Consider the following 20,466-nt stretch of genomic DNA (forward strand, 5'->3'; position numbering starts at 1 on the left):
ATGGGCGCCAGGTCCGCTTTTGCTCAGTCGGGTAGTTATTGTGCTTTTTGTTCCGGAATAGGAGGGTTGGGTCCAAAGGCTTATTCGCCTTTCTTTTCCTCCCATAGATTCTCTGCGTATGGACCCTAAAAGCTACCGCTGCTGCTGCTGCTGCGGACCTAGACAGTTACTGTCTTAGCTTTAGGATGTACGCTCTTCCACTAGAAGCTCTTCCAGGGGACCGAGGTAACCGCGCCCCCCGGGACAAGGAAGTGCGCGTGCGTTTGAGGGGAGGGCGCCCCAGACGAGATGCCTCCTGCGCATGTGTGACAAGAAGGCGTTCCTAGATCGTGGAGGGAAAGCTGCTCTACCCGAGAAGGGGAGGTGTCTCTTTGGCCTTGGTAGGTTTACGCCCACCTTGGGCTGTGGGCATTGGTATTTCCAGCCCATCTCTCACCAATCCCCCGGGCACTGTGCACTATCCTTACTCTGGGTTGCTTTGGGTAGTTACCCGACCTGGAGTTTAATGGCCTTAACATATGAAAAGAGGGCCTTAGAGCCATTGATTTCTAAGTCGTCTTCTACTTCCAACAGTAGTTCAGTATAAATTAACACAGTGTTTCAGATATTTCTATTTCAGTCATTATTGTAACGAAATCTTTCCCATCAAGCTCTTTTTCTTCCTCCTATGGAAAAACTGCTACTGAGGAGAAAAATACAAATATGAAATTATCTGCTAGAGCAAAGTTGCTCATAAGAATGAAAGTTAAAGAATTGCTTTTCTGCAGAATCCTGCAGTCCTAAAATGTCCTACCTTTGGCAGCACTTCTAACCTGGCTCTTGCCTTTTCAATCTCTAGAGTTCCCCCTCCTATCAGATTTTGACTCTTTCCTTTCCCCATAGTTTCCCTTGTACTCCCCAACTTTTTTGCTTTGGGTATAGGCATAACCAGACATCTAAAAAATTCCTTTTCTGTTCTTCACAAATCAGTGGTATTTGCATTATGCTTAATCTGCCAGCAGGGTTGCTCATGAACTTGTTCTTCTCTTTAAGGCAATTAAAAAACAGTGGAATGGAAAGCAATTATTGTGGTCATCCCGTGTTAAGCTCCTCTTCAGCAATGTATACATTCCTGCTGGGGGCCATATTCATTGCTTTAAGCTCCAGTCGAATCCTACTTGTAAAATATTCAGCCAATGAAGGTAAGTTAAGATTTGGAATATGTATGGAGCACTGCCATCTAATCACACTTTATCTTTCTTGTCTTTAGTTTCCCTTGTATATAAAATGGGGATAATACCCTTTAAAGTATTCTGCTTCATGTCAGTGATAAACCATGTTTAAATTTGGTTCTTTAAACTGTCATTCCTTACCAAGAAAAATTTTTGATGCTGAGTGAAATTTGGGTCAGTTAAGTACAGGATCAAAACCTTTGCAGAACAGATCATAACATCTGACTGTTGGTTTAATCAACAGGTGTTTCTGGGCCTATAGCAATATATATTATAACTTATTTTGAAATAGGAGATACATTTGGTCACTTGGGGTTTGTGAGGTACTATTTTAACTACATAATCAATGGAGCAGTACAGGTTATTAGCTTTGATAAATACATACTCAGGAAATCTTTTATTATTCTTAATGTAAGAATTTGTATTTAAACAGTTTAATTCCACAAAACTGTGTTGAGAACCTCTCACTAGTTATTGAGTACACGTAAAATCATGACATCATGATCGTTAATGGTCTGCTTGGGGAGTCAGATGTGTACATAAGTCTCTTTTTCAGTTAACATTTCTCTGCCAGGCGCTGGGCTAGATATTACTAGCAGAGTTCAAAGTGCACAAGATATAGACTTTATTCTCAAGAATTCACAGTTTATTAGAAGAGAAATACATGTAAATGCATCATGAAAATACAGTATAATAAGTGCAGTTCTATACCAAAGATACAGCGGTAGTTTTACATAGAAAGTGATACATTCTGTCTGGGAGAGCATGATGTGGACTGTGAAGCAGTCAGGGAACACTTCCCTGTTAAGGTGACAGTTGACCCACAAGAAGACAAGGTGGGCAGAGGTATTCAAAACAGAAGCAACAGCCTGTAAAAATGAACAGATGTATTAAAAAAGCAGATGGATTGTGAGAATGTGTAGTTCAGAATTACTGAGCAAAAAGTTTTAAGGACTTGGACGAGGGGGGGAAGGAGTGCTTAGCCAGAGAGGGCAGTAATGATCAGAGCGCTGAGGACTTTATATGTCATGCTAAGCATCTGGGACTTTATTCTCTAGGCCCTAGAATCTGGGGGACAAGGAATACTTGGAGGAATATCAACGGCAGGTTAAGATGAGAAAGACTATTATGGTAGCTGGATGGAGAATGGATTAAAGGGGAAGAGAAGTAGCCAGTTAGGGGGTTATTACAAATTCAAGCCACAGATGATGAAAACTAACCAAGGCTTTTGAAGTAGGAATTGAGAAGAGAGGATAGATTCAAGAAATATTCTAAACATAGAAAAGATAAGACCTGGAGAATGTGTGGAATGTGGAGATTAAAGGAGATGAAGTATTGGATAGTTCAGAGGTTTCTGGTTTGGATGCTGAGTAGATCAATTGATGTTCTCAACTGAGATGGAGACTAAGGAAGGAAGAGCAGTTGGACAGAGCTCAGAGAAATTAACAGTTTTAGCTCTTGTACCTTCCATGAGGCCAGGAGCTGTGTCCTTGTTTACTGCTGTATCCTGCAGTGTTTAGCACTTCACACATGTCAAGGAAATGCCAGTTAAATGAATAAATAGGAGATAGTCATTCATATGGACATGTTTAGTGAGCATTAAATGTTCCAGAATACAGATTTGGAAACATTTATATTAAATTGACATTTAAAACTCGAGGAGCGGAGGGCTCATTCAGGGTAACCACACAGAATGAGAAAATAACAAAGAGCCAAGGAATGCCAGCATTTAACAGGAGTGCTGATGCTCAGAGGACATTAAGAAGGAACTAGAGAGGTGAGAGAACTAAATGCACATGACTTATAGAAGGGAGTTTGACTGGGAGGAAATTGCAACATCAGGATAAGATAAGGATTCAAACCCACTCTTGGGAATTTGTAATTAGAAGATGTTTGGTAATCTCAGGAACTAGGTAGTTGGAGTACTGTGGTGGGATTAGAAACCAAACTGCTTGGGGGCAAGATCTGAGTGGAAAGTGGGTACAGTGGAGATAATGAATATTGACACTTTTATGGAGATTAGGAGGAGGTATGGTAGCTGGAGAGGGAGGATCTTATATTTTATTTTTTTTGGTTGGGAGTTTTGAACATACTTGTAGGAGAGGAGAGGAAGCCAGTTAATTGAAAGATAAAGGAGATATACTGAAGCCCGAGGAAATAATTATTGGAGCAAAGCCCCTGAAGAGAATGGAAGGTTTTAATGGGGAGAATGGGTAAACAGTGGGGCCATGGCTCCTCTCTCTGGGAGTGAAGGGAAACCAATAAGGATGAATGTGGCGTAGATAAGGTTGAAGTGTGGGCAGAAGAGTGGAGAGAGGTCACACGTGATGCTGTGATACGATACGGGATCAACCGTGAGAGAAATGCAAGGAGAAAAACAAAAATGATGAAAAGCAAGAATGAGTTAAAGAGCAGTGACAAGAGTTTGAAAGTTGTGATATGAAGCCCCCCCCCCATTTGTGTGCGTGCATGTTTGCTCATGTGTATCGTGCTAGAAAGTAAAGCAAAGTATTGTTGGAGGATAATGGAAATGTGATTTCAGTATAACTTTGAGCTCAGAAGAGGGAGGAAGAGATGTTTTTAACTGAGCTTTGAATAATGGAGAAAGTTTAACAGCCAATTAAGTGCCTACTAAGTGCAGAACACTTAACTGCCAGGTTTAGGATGTCTTACAAGACATGATCCCTGTCTTGTAAGAAGCTTACTTTTTAAAATTTATTTATTTAATTTGTTTGTTTGTTTTTATTTTTGGCTGTGTTGGGTCTTCGTTGCTGCACGCGGGCTTTCTCTAGTTGCAGCGAGTGGGGGCTACTCTTCGTCGCAGTGCACGGGTTTCTCATTGCGGTGGCTTCTCTTGTTGCGGAGCACGGGCTCTAGGTGCGTGGGCTCAGTAGTTGTGGCACACGGGCTTAGTTGCTCTGTGGCATGTGGGATCTTCCCGGACCAGCGCTCGAACCCGTGTCGCCTGCATTGGCAGGCAGATTCTTAACCACTGCGCCACCAGGGAAGCCCCAAAGCTTACATTTTAAGGGTAAGACATACAACATAAAAAATAACTATAATACAATGTTACAAGTACTGTTATAGAGGTTTATAGGTAGTGTTACCCGAAAGCAGGGTTCACCTCCTGGTAGGTGTTGAGCCAAAAGACACAACCAAGCCAAAGATCGGGAGAAGGAAGGGTTTATTATTACTTGTAGCAAGTAAGGAGGACACCAGGGATCTTTCCCAAAGCAGTGTCTTCCCAAACAGCAAAATTGGGGAAATTTTAAGCTAAAGGGTACATGCATTTTATGAAGGGGCTTGGGTGGTTGACAGAATCCAGCTTTAGTTGATTGAAGTCAGGAGGGTCAGAAAAGGTCAACATCATCATCCAGTTCTAGTTGATCTGGTGGTTGAGCAGTGCAGGCTCATCTTTACCATTGAAACTGAACTGGGAGTCTTTACAACTGATACATTATCTTTGCTATTGTCACTTCTCTTGCTGGATAACAGTTTATTCCTGCATTCTTTTGTTCCCTTAAGATCCTTAATTACTGAGACCTGTTCAAGGACAAGCATTATGGCCAGGCTTAAGTCACAAGATGGCTTGGGCCAAAAATGGCTTCTCTTATGTCCAGAACAACTGATACATTATCTTTGCTATTGTCACTTCTCTTGCTGGATAACAGTTTGTTCCTGCATTCTTTTGTTCCCTTAAGATCCTTAATTACTGAGACCTGTTCAAGGACAAGCATTATGGCCAGGCTTAAGTCACAAGATGGCTTAGGCCAAAAATGGCTTCTCTTATGTCCAGAAAGCCACGCCTGGTTCTCTTTCTCCGGGGACCCCCTACCCTATCTGTTTACACTAGTGCTACAGGATCAGAGATGAATAAAGGATTGATTATGCATAGGTTGTGAAGATCAGGGAAAACCACAGAAAAGAGGAAGAAAGAGTGTTCTGGGGAGCAAGAATGTCAAGTTGGCTTTTTTCCTTTGTACTTGGCCAGTTTTTTCATATGACAACCAAGGGAAACAAGCAAATATTTTTGAGAAAATGCATTCCTCAAAATAGTAACTAATAAAATTTATGTTTGTCCTTGGCAAAATCATAGAGCAAGTTGTTTGTAAGCATTTTAGAAAAAGGAGAGAAATAACAGCTAAGTCAAGATATACTAACCAAACCTCATTTCCTAATTAGATTGACTTGTAGGTTGGGATATAGCTTCCTGATTGGTCAGTGGGTTTGGATGTGTCAGTGTGTTTGTCCACGGAAGAACCCTGGGCCAGTTGCCTCTTGCCTCAAGCCGCTTCCTTCTATTACCACAACATACTGTTTGTCCCAGAGTGCCTAACAAATATTGTTTTCCATGTGTACCATGATATGAAACAGATAGGAAAACTGAGTTCAGGGAATATCACAGACAGAGTGTACCTTGATTTAAGCAAGGCAGACAAGTCACACAAGAGGAATCATGAGCTGGGTAATAATTCAGCCACCTAGATTGATAGCTGTTTGATTAGTCAGGCCCTGATTGTTAGTTAATGGTCAACTTAGAAGGTGATCTCTAATGCTGCAAAGCTTTCTTCGCCTGTAGCCCTAGCCTCCTCAACACATTTTTCAGGAACTCGAAAACATGAGAGGCATATCTCTCAATTTCAAGGATAATAAAACGCTCAATGAGGCAAGGTGAATTCACGTTAGGTGAATTGATTCAAAAATCCAAAAGAGCCAAAACCAACTGGATGAAGTTTAATATAACCAGTCTTTTGCGGTACGCAGGCCTCTCACTGTTGTGGCCTCTCCCATTCCGGAGCACAGGCTCCGGATGCACAGGCTCAGCGGCCATGGCTCACTGGCCCAGCTGCTCCGCAGCATGTGGAATCTTCCCGGACCGGGGCACGAACCCGTGTCCCCTGCATCGGCAGGCGGACTCTCAACCACTGTGCCACCAGGGAAGCCCAATATAACCAGTCTTAAAGTCCAACTTTTAAGTTTAGAAACAGCTCTAAATTATTTACTGTATGTAAGCATTATATAGAGCAAAATTTATAATTAAAAAACATTTCTGTTACATTTCAGAGAACAAATATGATTATCTTCCAACTACTGTGAATGTGTGCTCAGAACTGGTGAAGCTGGTTTTCTGTGTGCTTGTGTCATTCTGGGTTCTAAAGAAAGGTGAGTCTTGAAATGGTATTATATACTGGTTAAAAATCACAGGATCAAAAAATTTTAGAACTGAAAGGAACATTTCGTATCAGTTAGTCTAGCCCATTAATTTTATATATGAGGATACTAAGATACAAATAGAAATATGATTACTCATGTTTTGCAGGTGAGGAGCAGACTCAGAGTAAGTAGTAAGTGTTAATGTGGTGCTGGGTAGGAGGGGCAAAGCCTGGACTCCAACCCACATGTCCTAGCGTCCCGTCCACTGTGCTGCCTCTTGACTTGTTCCTGTGGTGGGTCACACAGCGAGTTAGTTTTTGTTCAAATTCAGGATTATCTAAATCACTACTGTCTGACGTGATATGTAGCATACTGCAAAACAATCCCCATTGCCTTTAGGGGGACAGCATCGCGCTTTGGAGTCAGAGAGACTGTATTCTAGGGCAGATTAGTTTACTCTTCTGAGCTCCAGTTTCATCAGCTATCAAACAAGTATCAAATAAGGGTGCAAAGAGTATCAAATAAGGGTACTAATCCTTCCTCAGATCAAAAGTATGTACCCTTTTGTGTAATTCTCCAGTTATTGAACCTTAGCTCTCTCTACTACTTTGAACCACCTTCCCACATGAGGTAGACATAGAATTTACACTATTAAAGGGCTTGCCCAAGAAGTTGTCTTTTCATTCTCAGAGGTTTCAGTCTTTGCAGAGTTTCTAGTTAGTGGAATACATTTCTTAATCTCATGAAATTTATGAAGTATTTACAGGGGTTAGACTTAAATTGTTTTCTATCTTTTCATTTTATTTTACATTCTCCGTTATAGTACCTTCTTAAGTTTTTGTAAACCTAGAGATAGGAGAATAACTCATACTAGGATGAGCAAAGGTTAATTTTCTCTACTCCCCTATATATAAACTTTCACTTAGTTATCTCCCTTTCCTGATTCCCTCACCCACCACAGCACCACCGTCCCGGCCCCAGGAAAAAAAATCCCAGCATGAACGCTACATTTTTTGTTCCACTTATTTTAACTTGTTGATCTCTCTTGGCTTTATGCTCAGAGTAGTAAGAGAAAACATAAGTGTGTCCTGAGTTGCCTTCTTCAGTAATACGTCTGTCTCAAGTTAGCAGGAACTAAGAAAATCAGTATTCCTAAAGTGTTGCTGTTGTCAGAGATGAGCACGGTGGTGGGGTGAAGAAAGACCATAATGGAATCCTGTGTAGTCCTTGATTTCTCAAGGCTAATAGTCACTTATGAAAGCATTAAGTCTCTTTTAAAGAATTATATCAGAAATTAAATACAATTTACTTTCTCTAAAAATATGTGCATTCTCATCAAGCTCATATATTTATTGCTGTATTTCTTTCTTTAGAAGATCATCAAAATAGAAACTTGAGATGTGGTTCCTGGAAGGAATTCTCTAATTTCATGAAGTGGTCCATTCCTGCCTTTCTTTATTTCCTGGATAATTTGATCGTCTTCTATGTCCTTTCCTATCTTCAGCCTGTAAGTAAATAATGACAAAGAAGACAGCATTGAAAAGACAGAGAAATGAATCCTGGAACTAACCTTTCTCTCTTTTTTTTTTTAATCGTTTTCCTTGGCACTGTTAGTTTCTCATTGCCTCACTGGCCTTCCTGAGGTTTGAGCAGAATCATCTGAGCACTGACTTACCAATCCACTTGCAAGACTCTTCCGCTGTGAAAGATAACTATTAAACTGTGCTGACTGATCTGTGGGAGCTGCTTCCTGACCACTGAATCTAGAGCCATCTCTCTCTGTGTAACCTTAACCAGTCTGCCTATTTTCTGAGCCATCCTGTGGTCACCCACCTCTAATATTAATCTCAACATCCAGGACCTCCAAGCAGACTCCCATGATTAACTCAGAAAATTATACACTCAGTGTACCGCTCTTTCTTACACTTGTTTTAATGTGGTGTATATGTATTCTTTTGGTATGATTTTCATTTTCTGTTAGTCCAGTGATTTAACCAAGTTCTTTAAGGGTAGAGATTATATCCTCCCAATCTAACTGCTATCCATAACTGATAATACTAGGTATACTCCTCATCTCCCCTGGCATCCCCTACGCCAATTTAGAGAGCTGTTAGTAATCAGAAGTAAAGTTTGGTCTCTTCTGCTTTTACCTATTACTCAGTTTGGATCACGTGTATATTTTCCCCTCTATATTTTCATTTTATAAAACGAAGGTTTCTATTGCCACATTTAAGAAAATGTGTTTTAATTTTCTTTAAAGAGCAAGTTCAGGCATTTTGATCATAAACAGAATTTCTGTTGACACTAGTCCTCTATTTGAAGCCTCTTAAGTATATCCAAATCAGTATGAAAGTGGGGTGAAAAGGAGGGGTCAAGAGGGCACTGAGGTAGAAAACAGGAGTTTGATTCTTTTGCACAATTTAAAAGATTAGAACCAGGCAAGGCCAAACTGCTCTGTAAAATAGAATAGTGTTACCATACCGGCCCAAAGGTAAGGGCCTAGGCCAGGGGATCACATGAAGTTGCTTTCAGCTCTGTGATCCATTTTATTAGTGAAAGTTCATTCCATTTAAAATGTGTCCTCTCCTAAATTCTTTCACTTTGTTTTTCAGATCTGAGAATTCCTCCCAACAACATAATTATTCACATTCAAGAAGTGTATATTTGTTGTGTTTTATTTGCATCCAACAGACTACCTCTAAATTTATATCCCTTTGCTAAATCCCTAGTACCAAAGCAGGAGTGCAACTTCCTGTTCTTACAGCTTCTTGCTTTGCTCTTCCTTCCTGATTGTGTACAACCACAGATATTACAAAATAAATTACTTGGCATACATATTCTGTGTAGTGCTATGCCCACACCTCGTTGGAAAGAATTAACTAGAGATGCATGGGAGTTTGGGGGCAAAGAGCTGTGATATTTTATTTGTTCTATACTATTGCCTGGACAGAGTGGACACAATTCCCCAGGCCAGCAGCAGCGCTGTAACTGATTGCTCAGAGCCGCCACTTCCCCACTCTTAACCAGCCACGTACTTTTCTTATCTCCTCTTACTTCTCCTAACCAGGGGTTCACAAGCATTCATCTGCAAAGAAAACCTTAAAATAATGGTTCCCATAAAAGTCAGTAGGAAAAGAGCAATATTGTATTCTTGGAATTTTTGCTAGTTGTTATTGGATTTTACTCTTATTTCTTTAATTCAGCTGCATATTAGTCGTGTTTGCTGGTTGCATAAGATTGTGGATACTCTTTAGGGTTGGTCAATTTAAAGTGACAGCAAGGAGGAAGGCAGTAGGATTTGTTTTTAGAAATTATTAATATTGTCAGATCCAATTATGGGGGCAGTGATAAATTTCATATTTTCTGGGCCAAAATGTATATATGTTCAGATTAATATTCTCATATGTGAAATTTGACTAAATTCACAAAAACAAACCCTAATAAAATCTGGCTAACACCTTTCTAAGTGTTTAGAACAATGTGAATAAATCCAAAGGACTGTCAAATATAAGTTTGGTAGTGAATCACTGGTATTGAATCACTGCAGTTCAACCAGGTATAAATTGATTTAATTCCTAGAGCATTAAAAACGCTTAAAAACCTATACCTCCATCTTCTTAATGTATAAATGGGCCTAACAGTACTTGCTTTCTCTCTACCCACAGAATCAGTGTTAAAAGTCTCTGAGAGCTTGAAAAAGTATGCTTTATAATCATTGTAACCATTATTTCTGGACCTAAACTTAAAGAGTTTATACATATTTCCAGATCTGCACATAAAGATTATTACACAGGCATTTGCTGAATTTCAGCACATTTTCAAAGCCTGTACAATAATTTGATCATATCTACGTAAGTTTAACAAGCAATAAAAATAGAATTTAATCCTCTAGTGAAGTAGCTGCCCTAATAACCCCTCTGGATTTTGACCAAAAAGCTTTTTTTGTCAGGTGAACTTGCACCAAGCTGGGAGATTTCTGAGGTCAGTGCTTTGCTTGGATTGTAACTCTATCTTCTCTTTCTTTCTAGGCCATGGCTGTTATCTTCTCAAATTTTAGCATTATAACAACAGCTCTTCTATTCAGGATAGTGCTGAAGTAAGTAACTTGTTGTGAAAGCATATATCATACTTTAAAATGGTACCGCCTTGTTTCAGATGATATACCCTCTGAATCCCAAGGCCGGGATTTTATTCCTAATTTGCTTTGTGTGTTGGGCAAGTTGTTTAACCCATCTGGAAAGCAGCTGCAGTGTTAGCCTGTCTAAATCCTCTGCGATTCAATGTTTGAAATGTATTTTCTTAGCATCTCAAAAGACAAGAGATGATTGGGTTTTAATTATTTTAATTTTTAGTGCCAGATTTTCAACAAAGAATTCAATAGCTTTTTTTTTTTTTGCAGATTCTCTGTACACTAATAGGGAACCAAGAAGTTCCTAAGATTAATATATTTGTTATTTGGAGTTTGGAGGTGATAAAAAGTGGCAAATTCCTTATTAAACTCCTTGAGATGACTACGTGATTTAAGCTCTAACTGGCAGAGGATTTGCATGAGGAATCTAGTTAAAATTACAATTAATAAGAGTGAACTTATTAAACTTTCCAAGTGCTATCACCAATTCATCTCCAGGAGAAAGTTTGAATAAAATAAACATTTTTAGTTTAGATAGGCTCTGCTGCAAAGCAAAGGCCAGAATGTCCTAAGGTGATACAGGATCTGGGTACTTAACTCCAGTTTAATTTGTTATTTAATGATGATGATGATGAAAATAAAATTAACTCTTTGTTATATTTGTTGTGATTGTTTTTATTTTAATTTTACATTCACATTCTCTTTTTAATTTGTTTCTCAATGTGCTATGTCATAATGAGTGTGTTTTCATAATTGATGTGTACAGAAGGATGAAGGGTTTGGTCCATAGGCACTCAGTAGTTATTTGTTGAATCCCATGATGCATCCAGTACATAAATTATATGAAATTCTTGAAAGGTTTTCTTTTACCCTGAGGAAACATTCAATTTAATAGTTAATGTAAGAGATGGGAAAAAAATGAACATAGCATTTCATCCAATTTAAATGTTAGAGTCACTGAAATTTGCTTTTGCTATCACTTTCTTCATTTTATTTATGAATTGTGAGAATAAGTCAATTCAACTAGCAAGTTAAAGAATGCTAATCCAAAAAAACGTTTTAAAGTCTTTAAAATCAGCACGAAAGTCACTTTGTAGGATAAAAGTTGGCTTCTGAGAAAACATATGTAAGCAATAATATTTTTATATTGATTCCTGTGATAAAATTAGGGATGCACTTCCATAAAGGAATAATTGTTGGCTCTGACACACAATAAAATACTCACTATTAATAGGGGAGCGATGGTCTCAAAAACATGTATTTTTTTGTTTTGTTTGGGACTTTTTTTTTCACTTTTTTTTCAAGTAAAAAATTTTTTTTTTCCTGTGAAGTGACAGTTTATGAGTACACATGGTATTATACTTAAGTTATTATATAATACATAAGTATTACGTCAAAATTAAATTAATAACTGAATTTACAAAAGAGAAGTTTAAAGGTATTTCCTGACTTGAAATTGGCTAGTAGCTCTAGCTATGCCCAGAGTTGTTTGTTTTTTTTAATGACCCCAGAGCATGAGCAGGGCTGTGGGCCAAGGTGAGGGGCACTTGGAAAAGCCCTGCCCAGGGTGGCCCGACTGCCATGTGGGCAGCTGTGCGGGGATGCTCTCCACCAGTGACTAGAAAACACTAAGGTCTCCTCAGGGCCTTTCTACCCTATTTTGACTTAACCCCACAATGACCCCATGAGATAGGTGCAGTTAGGCTGAGTCTGTGCCTGGAACCCAGAGCCACTAAGCATTTTGCAGCCCTCAGGCAGCTCCCTTTGGCTGTAGAAGAGGGAGTGTAGGTGGATAGGCTGGGGGCAGAGGGGCAAACAACGTTATGAACTACAGTTCAAACTTTTTTTTTTTTTTACATATTTTACCTCTTAATATTCAAAGCAGTGATATGGATTCTTAGGCATGTGTTTGCTTTGTTGTTAATACCACTCTGTTTTGAATCCTTAGAAGTTCTTTAGATTAAAGAAACAATAAAAGCACTCCATTTTTATTATTTCCACAAGCGCTTAGTTCCCAGAATGGGTCTTAGTTTGACTAATTCACAAATCAGCACTTGAAGCTACTCTAAATAGTGAAGCTAAAATGTGGTAATTAATAATGTCTTTTATGGGAATGCCTTTTAAGTATTACCTATTATTATATTTTAAAATCAACTTTGTTCTATTTTGATCTTTTTGTTGGTGATAGTGTATGTTGTTTGTTAGTTTTTCCCTATTTAATCTACTCTTCATGAGTCATTTGATGGTCTTTTGCCCGTGGCAATAAAATTTTGACCTAAGAATAGCTTGAGTTCTATCACAAGTTCTTAATTTGTTTGCCATAAATAACTCATTTAGAATATCAAAGCTCTTGTCTTATACTTGACTCTAGCAGAGCTATCAAATAACCTTTCCCATACAGGTAAAGGATATAAGGCTATACAGGTAGAAAAAAATAAGTCCAGTGACTAATGTAAAACTTACTTGTAAGAATTTGAAAGTGAGAAAAAGTGAAAAGTATCATCATTCAAATATCTTATTCTAAACCCCATGTGAATGCATAGATTTCCTCCTTGAAGTATAGTTACTGGTTCAAAGTGGAAATGTGGCAGGCATGCCGCAAAGCCCTATTGGTTTGCTCTTAAGGCTTGGCAAAGTTGTATAATCTTGTTTGCTAGGCTTTAGGGAATAATAATGTCAGCCTGAACATAGAGATTTGGGAGATTAGAGAGCGAAACCAAGACCAGCACTTATTTTTACCTAAAGAATGTATATAAGTTTCTGTGATTTCTTCAAAGGGAAGGGAAAAAATTATTTAAAAACACATTTTGAAACATATGTTGGATGTCTTAGAAGTTACGGTGAACTTTACTTTCTGAACCAGCAGAAAAAATAAAAGTGCCACTCAGTAATAACAAGCATTTCTCCAAAACCATTCATTCACTTGATAAATATTTATAATTTCCCTTGATAAATCTGCCCCTGGTCACTCTTTGTGCTATTTAGAAAGTTATGATGCATGGTTTCTTGTAAAAAGTTATGTCTTTCCACTTAAATATTTTCTAGCTCTGCTTTGGTTTACCACCAGATATGGTAGAAATGCTCATATCTGACACAATTTGGACCTAATTGTTGAGTTACTAGGAAGACTCAAAGTAGGGATGTCATTTAAAATATATATATATACTTTAGACAATTTAACTTAAGGTATGTAAGTGTCGATTCATCATTCTTTTGATGGTTCAAAGTGGAACCATGGTTCAAAGTGGAACCTTTCCTTTGCATACATGTGGGGTTTGCTGATTGGAGTTCTTTGGCTTCTTTCTTGCTTGAACCTACATTCATTACACATCATCTGTGGTTTCTGGTTTCAATTTCATTACAGTGGAGCAAGCCTTAAGTATATTTTTAAAGTAGATTCTTCTGGATTTTTATTATTCATTCCCTAAGCTTAAACTAACTTACCTGTACCTAATTCAAAGGCAGGTTTTTTGTCTTGAGATTTGCCTTTTGTCCTCCCAAAGCATTCAACTTAGTTTTCATGAAAACAGCAATCCTTTTCATTCACTCATAATTTATGATTTCTGTAATCATTAAAATATATAATTACAATAATGAGGTCACCTGGCAAAAACACGTTTTGGAACAGAGACTCTTTGTGAGCAAACAGTTCACTTGGGAGCAGAGGCCTTCAGGTTCAGCAGCCTTCCAGCCAGAGGCATTCAGCTCTGCGCATCAATCTGAATGTTTTACTGGGGCAGTGGAGAGGTCGGTTAAGTGAGTTTCTACTGTTGAATCACCTAAGCCGTAAGGAGAAAACTTTTTCAAACTCTTTCGTGCCTAATCAGTCATCATTTATAAGAGTGCAGATCCTCAGCTGACTTTATAGGATGATTTATTGTTTTATTTTCTTTGCTAAAAATCTATTTTCACCCTAATCCTTAATAATTTTTACCTTCCTAGAACATTTATCTTGAATGAATAATTATTTGCAGTAGGTACCGGTTAGCTTATTTAAGGCTTTATTTCCTTGGATTTTTTTTTCTCCATGTCAATATTAGTGGAAGATCTATAGCCATCAGAATTGAAAACTTCTAAAGGACCTATAGAGTATATCATTGCCTCATTTATCTTGACTTACAGTACTTGGTTATATAATGAGTTTTATAAATTGAGCACCCACTTTTCATCTCTGTCTTTTCGGTTTCTGTTCCATTTGCTTTCTACTACTAAATGTGTACCACCTGCACCTTCAGAAATGTATGTGACTAGCTGACAGTTTCTGACCTCATGGACTATAAGGCTATGTTGGTCTCATCACTGCATGCTAGATCTGGTTATATGAAAGTGTATACACAAGAAGACATATAGGGAGCACAGGTGTGCTGCTGTCTGTGCTATCTGTGCAGTTAGCAGTTTCACAGCATGAAGCTCTATGGAAGCATTGGTGAAATCAGACACATAATCCTGTACAGGCATCCTGGGAACTCAGAATTATACTTAAGAGGTGCATTGGTCCAGAAGGAGAACTTACAAAACCATGGCTCAGACTCCTTCCTTGCTCTTTCATAAATACATGACCTTAGAGAAGTCAGTTAAACTCTGAGAACCATTTCCTCCTCTAGAACAGAAACTGCCTGACCCATAGTAGGTGCTCAACAAAGGCTCCAAAATTCTTGCAACTTCAGTTCTCACCTGTTGCTTTACATGTCTGCCTTTGCTCATGTTACTCTCTGTTCTTGGTGTGCCTCTTCTCCACCTGACTAATCGATCTTCACACTTGAAGGTGTTCCCCCCAGAAGCCTCCCTGGATGCCCCCACCTGAGTCCCATACCCCTCTTTCCTTAGTCAGTGTACCTTCTTGTAGCGTTTGTATAGACTCTTGCCTCTTCCTGGGTATATTGCCAACTCCCTTTTCACATGAGAAACTTCAATTTATTTCTCATCTTTCAGCCTAAGTGTCATTTCCTCTTCGAAGCACTACCTGACTCTATTTCCAGGCTCAGGTGTTGTTCCTCAGTGTACCCCAATTGTTCTGTGTATCATATGTCACACATTATATTGTCATTATTTAGTTCCATGGCTCACTCCGTATTAAAGTGTAAATTCTTTGAGGATGGAGACCAAGTCTTTTTTCTTTTCCCAGCATGCCTGGCACATAGTTGCTGCTTATTAAATGTCTGTTGAACTGAATGAATTTGCAAAATGGAATAATAATCATCACATCCTCCATATCTGAAAAGTTAGTTGTTAGGAAAAATAAAGAAATAAATAAAGCATTGTTAGGACTTCATCAACTGAAACACTGAAAATATTTTTTCCTTGCCTTATCAAACAGTTTGCTGTATAATATTTTATGATCAGGCCATGAATCTGGGAACTAGCTTCCTCCTTAAATCATTTCTGGGTCATGAATACCCAGAAATGGGTATTGAAAATTTGACGGATCTTTGAAGGATCACCTGGTGGGGGTGGGGAAGACCAGGAATTCACCTATGTAGAAGATTTGGCCCACACTGCAAGAATTCACAGATATCCTAAGCTCATCACATTTTTTCTGGTTCATGGAAACTAGATTGAGAATCCCTGCTATAACTTATTTTATCGCGAGATTAAAAAGTGATCGTACCAAACAACTAAGATCAGTTCCCAAGGTAGGAAGGAGGCTTAGTTAAACCTATAGGTTAAAAGGAAACTTAAAATGAGGAGAAATGACTGAATGGCCTTAAGGGACAGCTACTATAAAAGCAGATAAAAAATAAGTTCAAGGGGCTTCCCTGGTTGCGCTGTGGTTGAGAGTCCGCCTGCCGATGCAGGGGGCGTGGGTTCGTGCCCCGGTCCGGGAGGATCCCACATGCCACGGAGCGGCTGGGCCCGTGAGCCATGGCCCCTGAGCCTGCGCGTCCGGAGCCTGTGCTCCGCAACGGGAGAGGCCACAGCGGTGAGAGGCCCGCGTACTGCAAAAAATAAATAAATAAATAAATAAATAAGTTAAAGGGCTTCCCTGGTGGCACAGTGGTTGAGAGTCCGCCTGCCAATGCAGGGGATGCGGGTTCATGCCCCGGTCCGGGAAGATCCCACACGCCGCAGAGCAGCTGGGCCCGTGAGCCATGGCCGCTGAGCCTGCGCGTCTGGAGCCTGTGCTCCGCAATGGGAGAGGCCACAACAGTGAGAGGCCCGCATACCAAAAAAAATATAATAAGTTCAAGAAGCAGACACACCCTGACGGGTTTCCTTTGAACTTGAATTGTGGGGAATGCAGGCAAAAACAGTATGGTTCATGCAACCAAGTACTCAAGTGATTTGAGTTTTCAGTAGACACAGTTGATAGGGGAGGAGGAAAAAAGACCAGTATTAAAATCTCTTTTTTCATCTTTGAACAGGAGGCATCTAAACTGGATACAGTGGGCTTCCCTCCTGATTTTGTTTTTGTCTATTGTGGCCCTCACTTCTGGGACTGAGACCTCACAACATAACCTGGCAGGACATGGATTTCATCACGATGCCTTCTTCAGCCCATCCAATTCCTGTCTTCTTTTCAGAAGTGAGTGCTCCGGAAAAGACAATTGCACGGCAAAGGAGTGGACCTTTTCTGAAGCTCAGTGGAACACCACGGCCAGGGTTTTCAGTCATATCCGTCTTGGCTTGGGCCATGTTCTTATTATAGTCCAGTGTTTTATTTCTTCGATGGCCAATATCTATAATGAAAAGATACTGAAGGAAGGGAACCAGCTCACTGAAAGCATCTTTGTACAGAACAGCAAACTCTATTTCTTTGGCATTCTTTTTAATGGGCTGACCCTGGGCCTTCAGAGCAGTAACCGTGATCAGGTTAAGAACTGTGGGTTTTTTTATGGCCACAATGCATTTTCAGTAGCCCTTATTTTTGTAACTGCATTCCAGGGCCTCTCAGTAGCCTTTATTCTGAAGTTCCTGGATAACATGTTCCATGTCTTGATGGCCCAGGTCACCACTGTCGTCATCACAACGGTGTCTGTCTTGGTCTTTGACTTCAGGCCCTCCCTGGAGTTTTTCATAGAAGCCCCGTCAGTTCTTCTCTCCATATTTATTTATAATGCCAGCAAGCCTCAAGGTCTGGAATACGCACCTAGGCAAGAAAGGATCCGAGATCTAAGTGGCAGTCTTTGGGAGCGCTCCAGTGGGGTAAGTTTGTGACGATGCTGCATTTTTGCCTGTTCTTCCCAAATTCAAAGTGTAGTTATACAAGAAAAGAAATAGATCAGTGCTGATTTGGCACAGGGCGTATTGGATCTCTGTGACTTACCGTTCAACAAACATTTGTTGGACTCCTTATGTATAAGGGCTCATGATAATGCTGTCAGGGGTTGAGAAAAAGTATAAATCACAGTCTCAAGGACCTTATGCATTAGTTGTATCATAGAATATTACAGTCACAGAACCAGAAGATGCATCACAGTTTATCTTGTCTAGTCTCCTAGTTTTACAAGTGAGGAAACAGACTCAGAGAGGCTAACTGGGTTACAGATAGTAAGTGGTTACTATACAGAAAGAACTGGTACCAAAGAGAGGCTAACTGGGTTACAGATAGTAAGTGGTTACTATACAGAAAGAACTGGTACCAAACCCATTCATTACTCTTTCCACCCCACTGTAGTTGGGGAAACAAGCCTCATTCGTAAGAAAAGTTGATCTTTGACATTAGTAAGTCTTGTTAAATATAAGTCAAAAGCCTGGCTTCTTTCTTTTCGCTGTAGTTTTTCGTAAACCAGAGTGTGCCAGAAGGGCAACCTTGTTTATCTCGCTAAGACGGTGGTTCCCAAGGTTCCCAAAAGGATCGCTGCAAATGCATAGTGATCTCTTGGAGGCTCAAGTTACGAGATATATATTTAAATAAAACATGAAATGGAGTCCTCTATCTAGGTTTAAATTTACAGTTTTCATGACAACACAAAATATGAGATAGTTCACACAATGAACATTTTACTCTTCGGGAAAGTTAACCTATTTCTTATTAGATACAGTTCATGGCAAAGCTTCCCTCAGTAATGCCTCTGAAGTGATGATATTTACAACAGATTCTTAAGATGAAAAAATTAGAAGCCTGCTCTGATATCAGTTAGAATATAGATTTAGAAATCCTGTATTCTTTTCCAACAGTCAAATAACACTGCTTGCCCTACTTTTTTAGGTAGAAGAAAATCAATGTAGGTAACAAGGCCTAGTTTATACCTATTTCTGCAGCCTTTAGTCATTACCCTCCAAGACCAGCAGAGGCCGCTCCTTACTTTGCTCTTGTTAACTTTGAAATTCAAATGTACTGAAGTGCATTCCAATTTTTTATCTCATTGTATGCCTGCGGTTAACTTTCCAAGAACTTATTTATTTAATTTCATTTAACAAGATTATAGTTTAATTAAATAAAATCCATGATTTGTTAGTAAGGTTTCTCCTTAGTAATCATTAAAAATGGGACATTTCTAGTTTTGTCCTAATTAATTACTGATTTCATGTTTCCTTTTAGGATGGAGAAGAACTGGAGAGACTTACCAAACCCAAGAGTGATATTGAATCAGATGAAGATGCTTTCTAACTGGTACCCAAATAGTTGGCAGCTCTCACAAACCTTATCTTCACATTTTCAGCATGTGTGATATTTATCTTTCCACTTTGATAAACCAAGAACATTTCTAAAGCATAAAACTCTTTGCATATATCTAACCGCTCCCTAAATAATTCCAACCAAAGCTTAGAGTACCCAAAGGCTAAAAAGTTCTAAGGAACTGACGTAAGAATAATAGTATGGAGACTGCATTAATGGCCTGGTACTTAGTAGGTCAAGATATATTTGCAGATTATTTTCCTTGTTCCTCCATTCCAGAAAACTTGTAATAATCATGTTAGCTGTACCCTATAAATATACAAATAGAGATCAGTTTGCCAGATTTTCAGAATTGTGTAGTTCTGCTCTGCATGCCATAGTCTTCCCTTTTTTATCGTTATAAATATCACCTAGGTTGACCCTTGCATTTTGAGGCCATGGAGATAGTCATTTTGTAATTAAAAAGCAATGAGACTCTAAAAATGTGGTTGAAGGACCTTAATAACCGGCCACAACATTGATTTGAGAGTAGTGTAGTCTGTGCTAAATGTTTTGCCAAAGAAGCAAATTTTTCAACAAAAATCTCAGAATTTTAATTTTTAGGAATTTGTGGGAAATCTTATTTTTAGTGGTTGTCTTTTGATGTTTTTCTACACAAATCAGCTTCCATTTAGGTGAAAGTTTGTTTCCAGTCCCCACAGTTATCACTTGTATTTTACATCACTTAAACGAGCTATGGTGGGATTTTTCTCCTCAGTTTGACCACATGACTCTTGAATTATTCTATTTTGGAGAACTAATAAGCCACTTTTATTAGTTATTAAATAGAACTTATGACTATTTTATATCTTTATATCATACTCTGTTCCTAAAGGTTGAGACACTGGCTTCAGAATCATGCCAGGTTGTCAGTAAGACTATCGCCGAAGAGTTCTTTTAAAAGAGTCACTTTGCAAACAAATGACTTTTACTGAAATATGAATAGTATTACTCTAAAAAGAGGAAGGCCAGTAATAAATAAAGCACTTTATAGTAACCATATTGCACCCTTAAACTGCATGGTATTTTTTGAGGTATTTTTGCATGCATCCAGTTGAGTCTATGAGGTAGAGAAGTCAGGTGATAGATAATTTAAAAATGAGAAAACAGAAATGACTTGCCCAAGGCCATATGGTGGATGGTGATGGGACAAGTGTTGGCTTCAGCTAATAGACCTGTGTGTTTATAGAGCACTACACTGTAAATGTGAGCTTTAAGTTGTCGTTTTCATGCAGTCTGTACATCTCTTCTTTCCCCTAAATTTCATACAGATAAATATAATACTATTACATAATCCATCTGTGATATCCAGAACAATATGAATGGCAAGAGTTGGTGGAAATTTATAAATAAAATAACTATTAAACACTTAC

General features: G+C 38.9%; 1 protein-coding gene across 4 annotated transcripts; it reads left to right on the forward strand.

Moving 5' to 3' along the window:
- Positions 1 to 45: 45 nt before the first annotated feature.
- Positions 46 to 20,465, forward strand: SLC35A5 (solute carrier family 35 member A5; the record flags this gene model as incomplete). 4 transcript variants are annotated; one of them, XM_082840515.1, is made up of 7 exons in its annotated part: positions 46 to 380; positions 1,033 to 1,181; positions 6,276 to 6,374; positions 7,739 to 7,872; positions 10,394 to 10,461; positions 16,857 to 17,637; positions 18,977 to 20,465. In XM_082840515.1, the coding sequence occupies 6 exons, from the start codon at positions 1,052 to 1,054 to the stop codon at positions 19,043 to 19,045; spliced, it is 1,281 nt and encodes a 426-aa protein (XP_082696641.1). In that variant the 3' UTR covers positions 19,046 to 20,465. The 4 variants fall into 4 exon arrangements, with proteins under 4 accessions (XP_082696641.1, XP_082696643.1, XP_082696642.1 ...); XM_082840517.1 differs by having other exon boundaries at positions 7,742 to 7,872; XM_082840516.1 differs by having other exon boundaries at positions 46 to 225.
- Between the last annotated feature and the right edge of the window lies 1 nt (position 20,466).

Source organism: Leucopleurus acutus, assembly GCF_964270905.1.
Source record: "Leucopleurus acutus genome assembly, chromosome: 5".
Classification (NCBI taxonomy): Eukaryota; Metazoa; Chordata; class Mammalia; order Artiodactyla; family Delphinidae; genus Leucopleurus; species Leucopleurus acutus.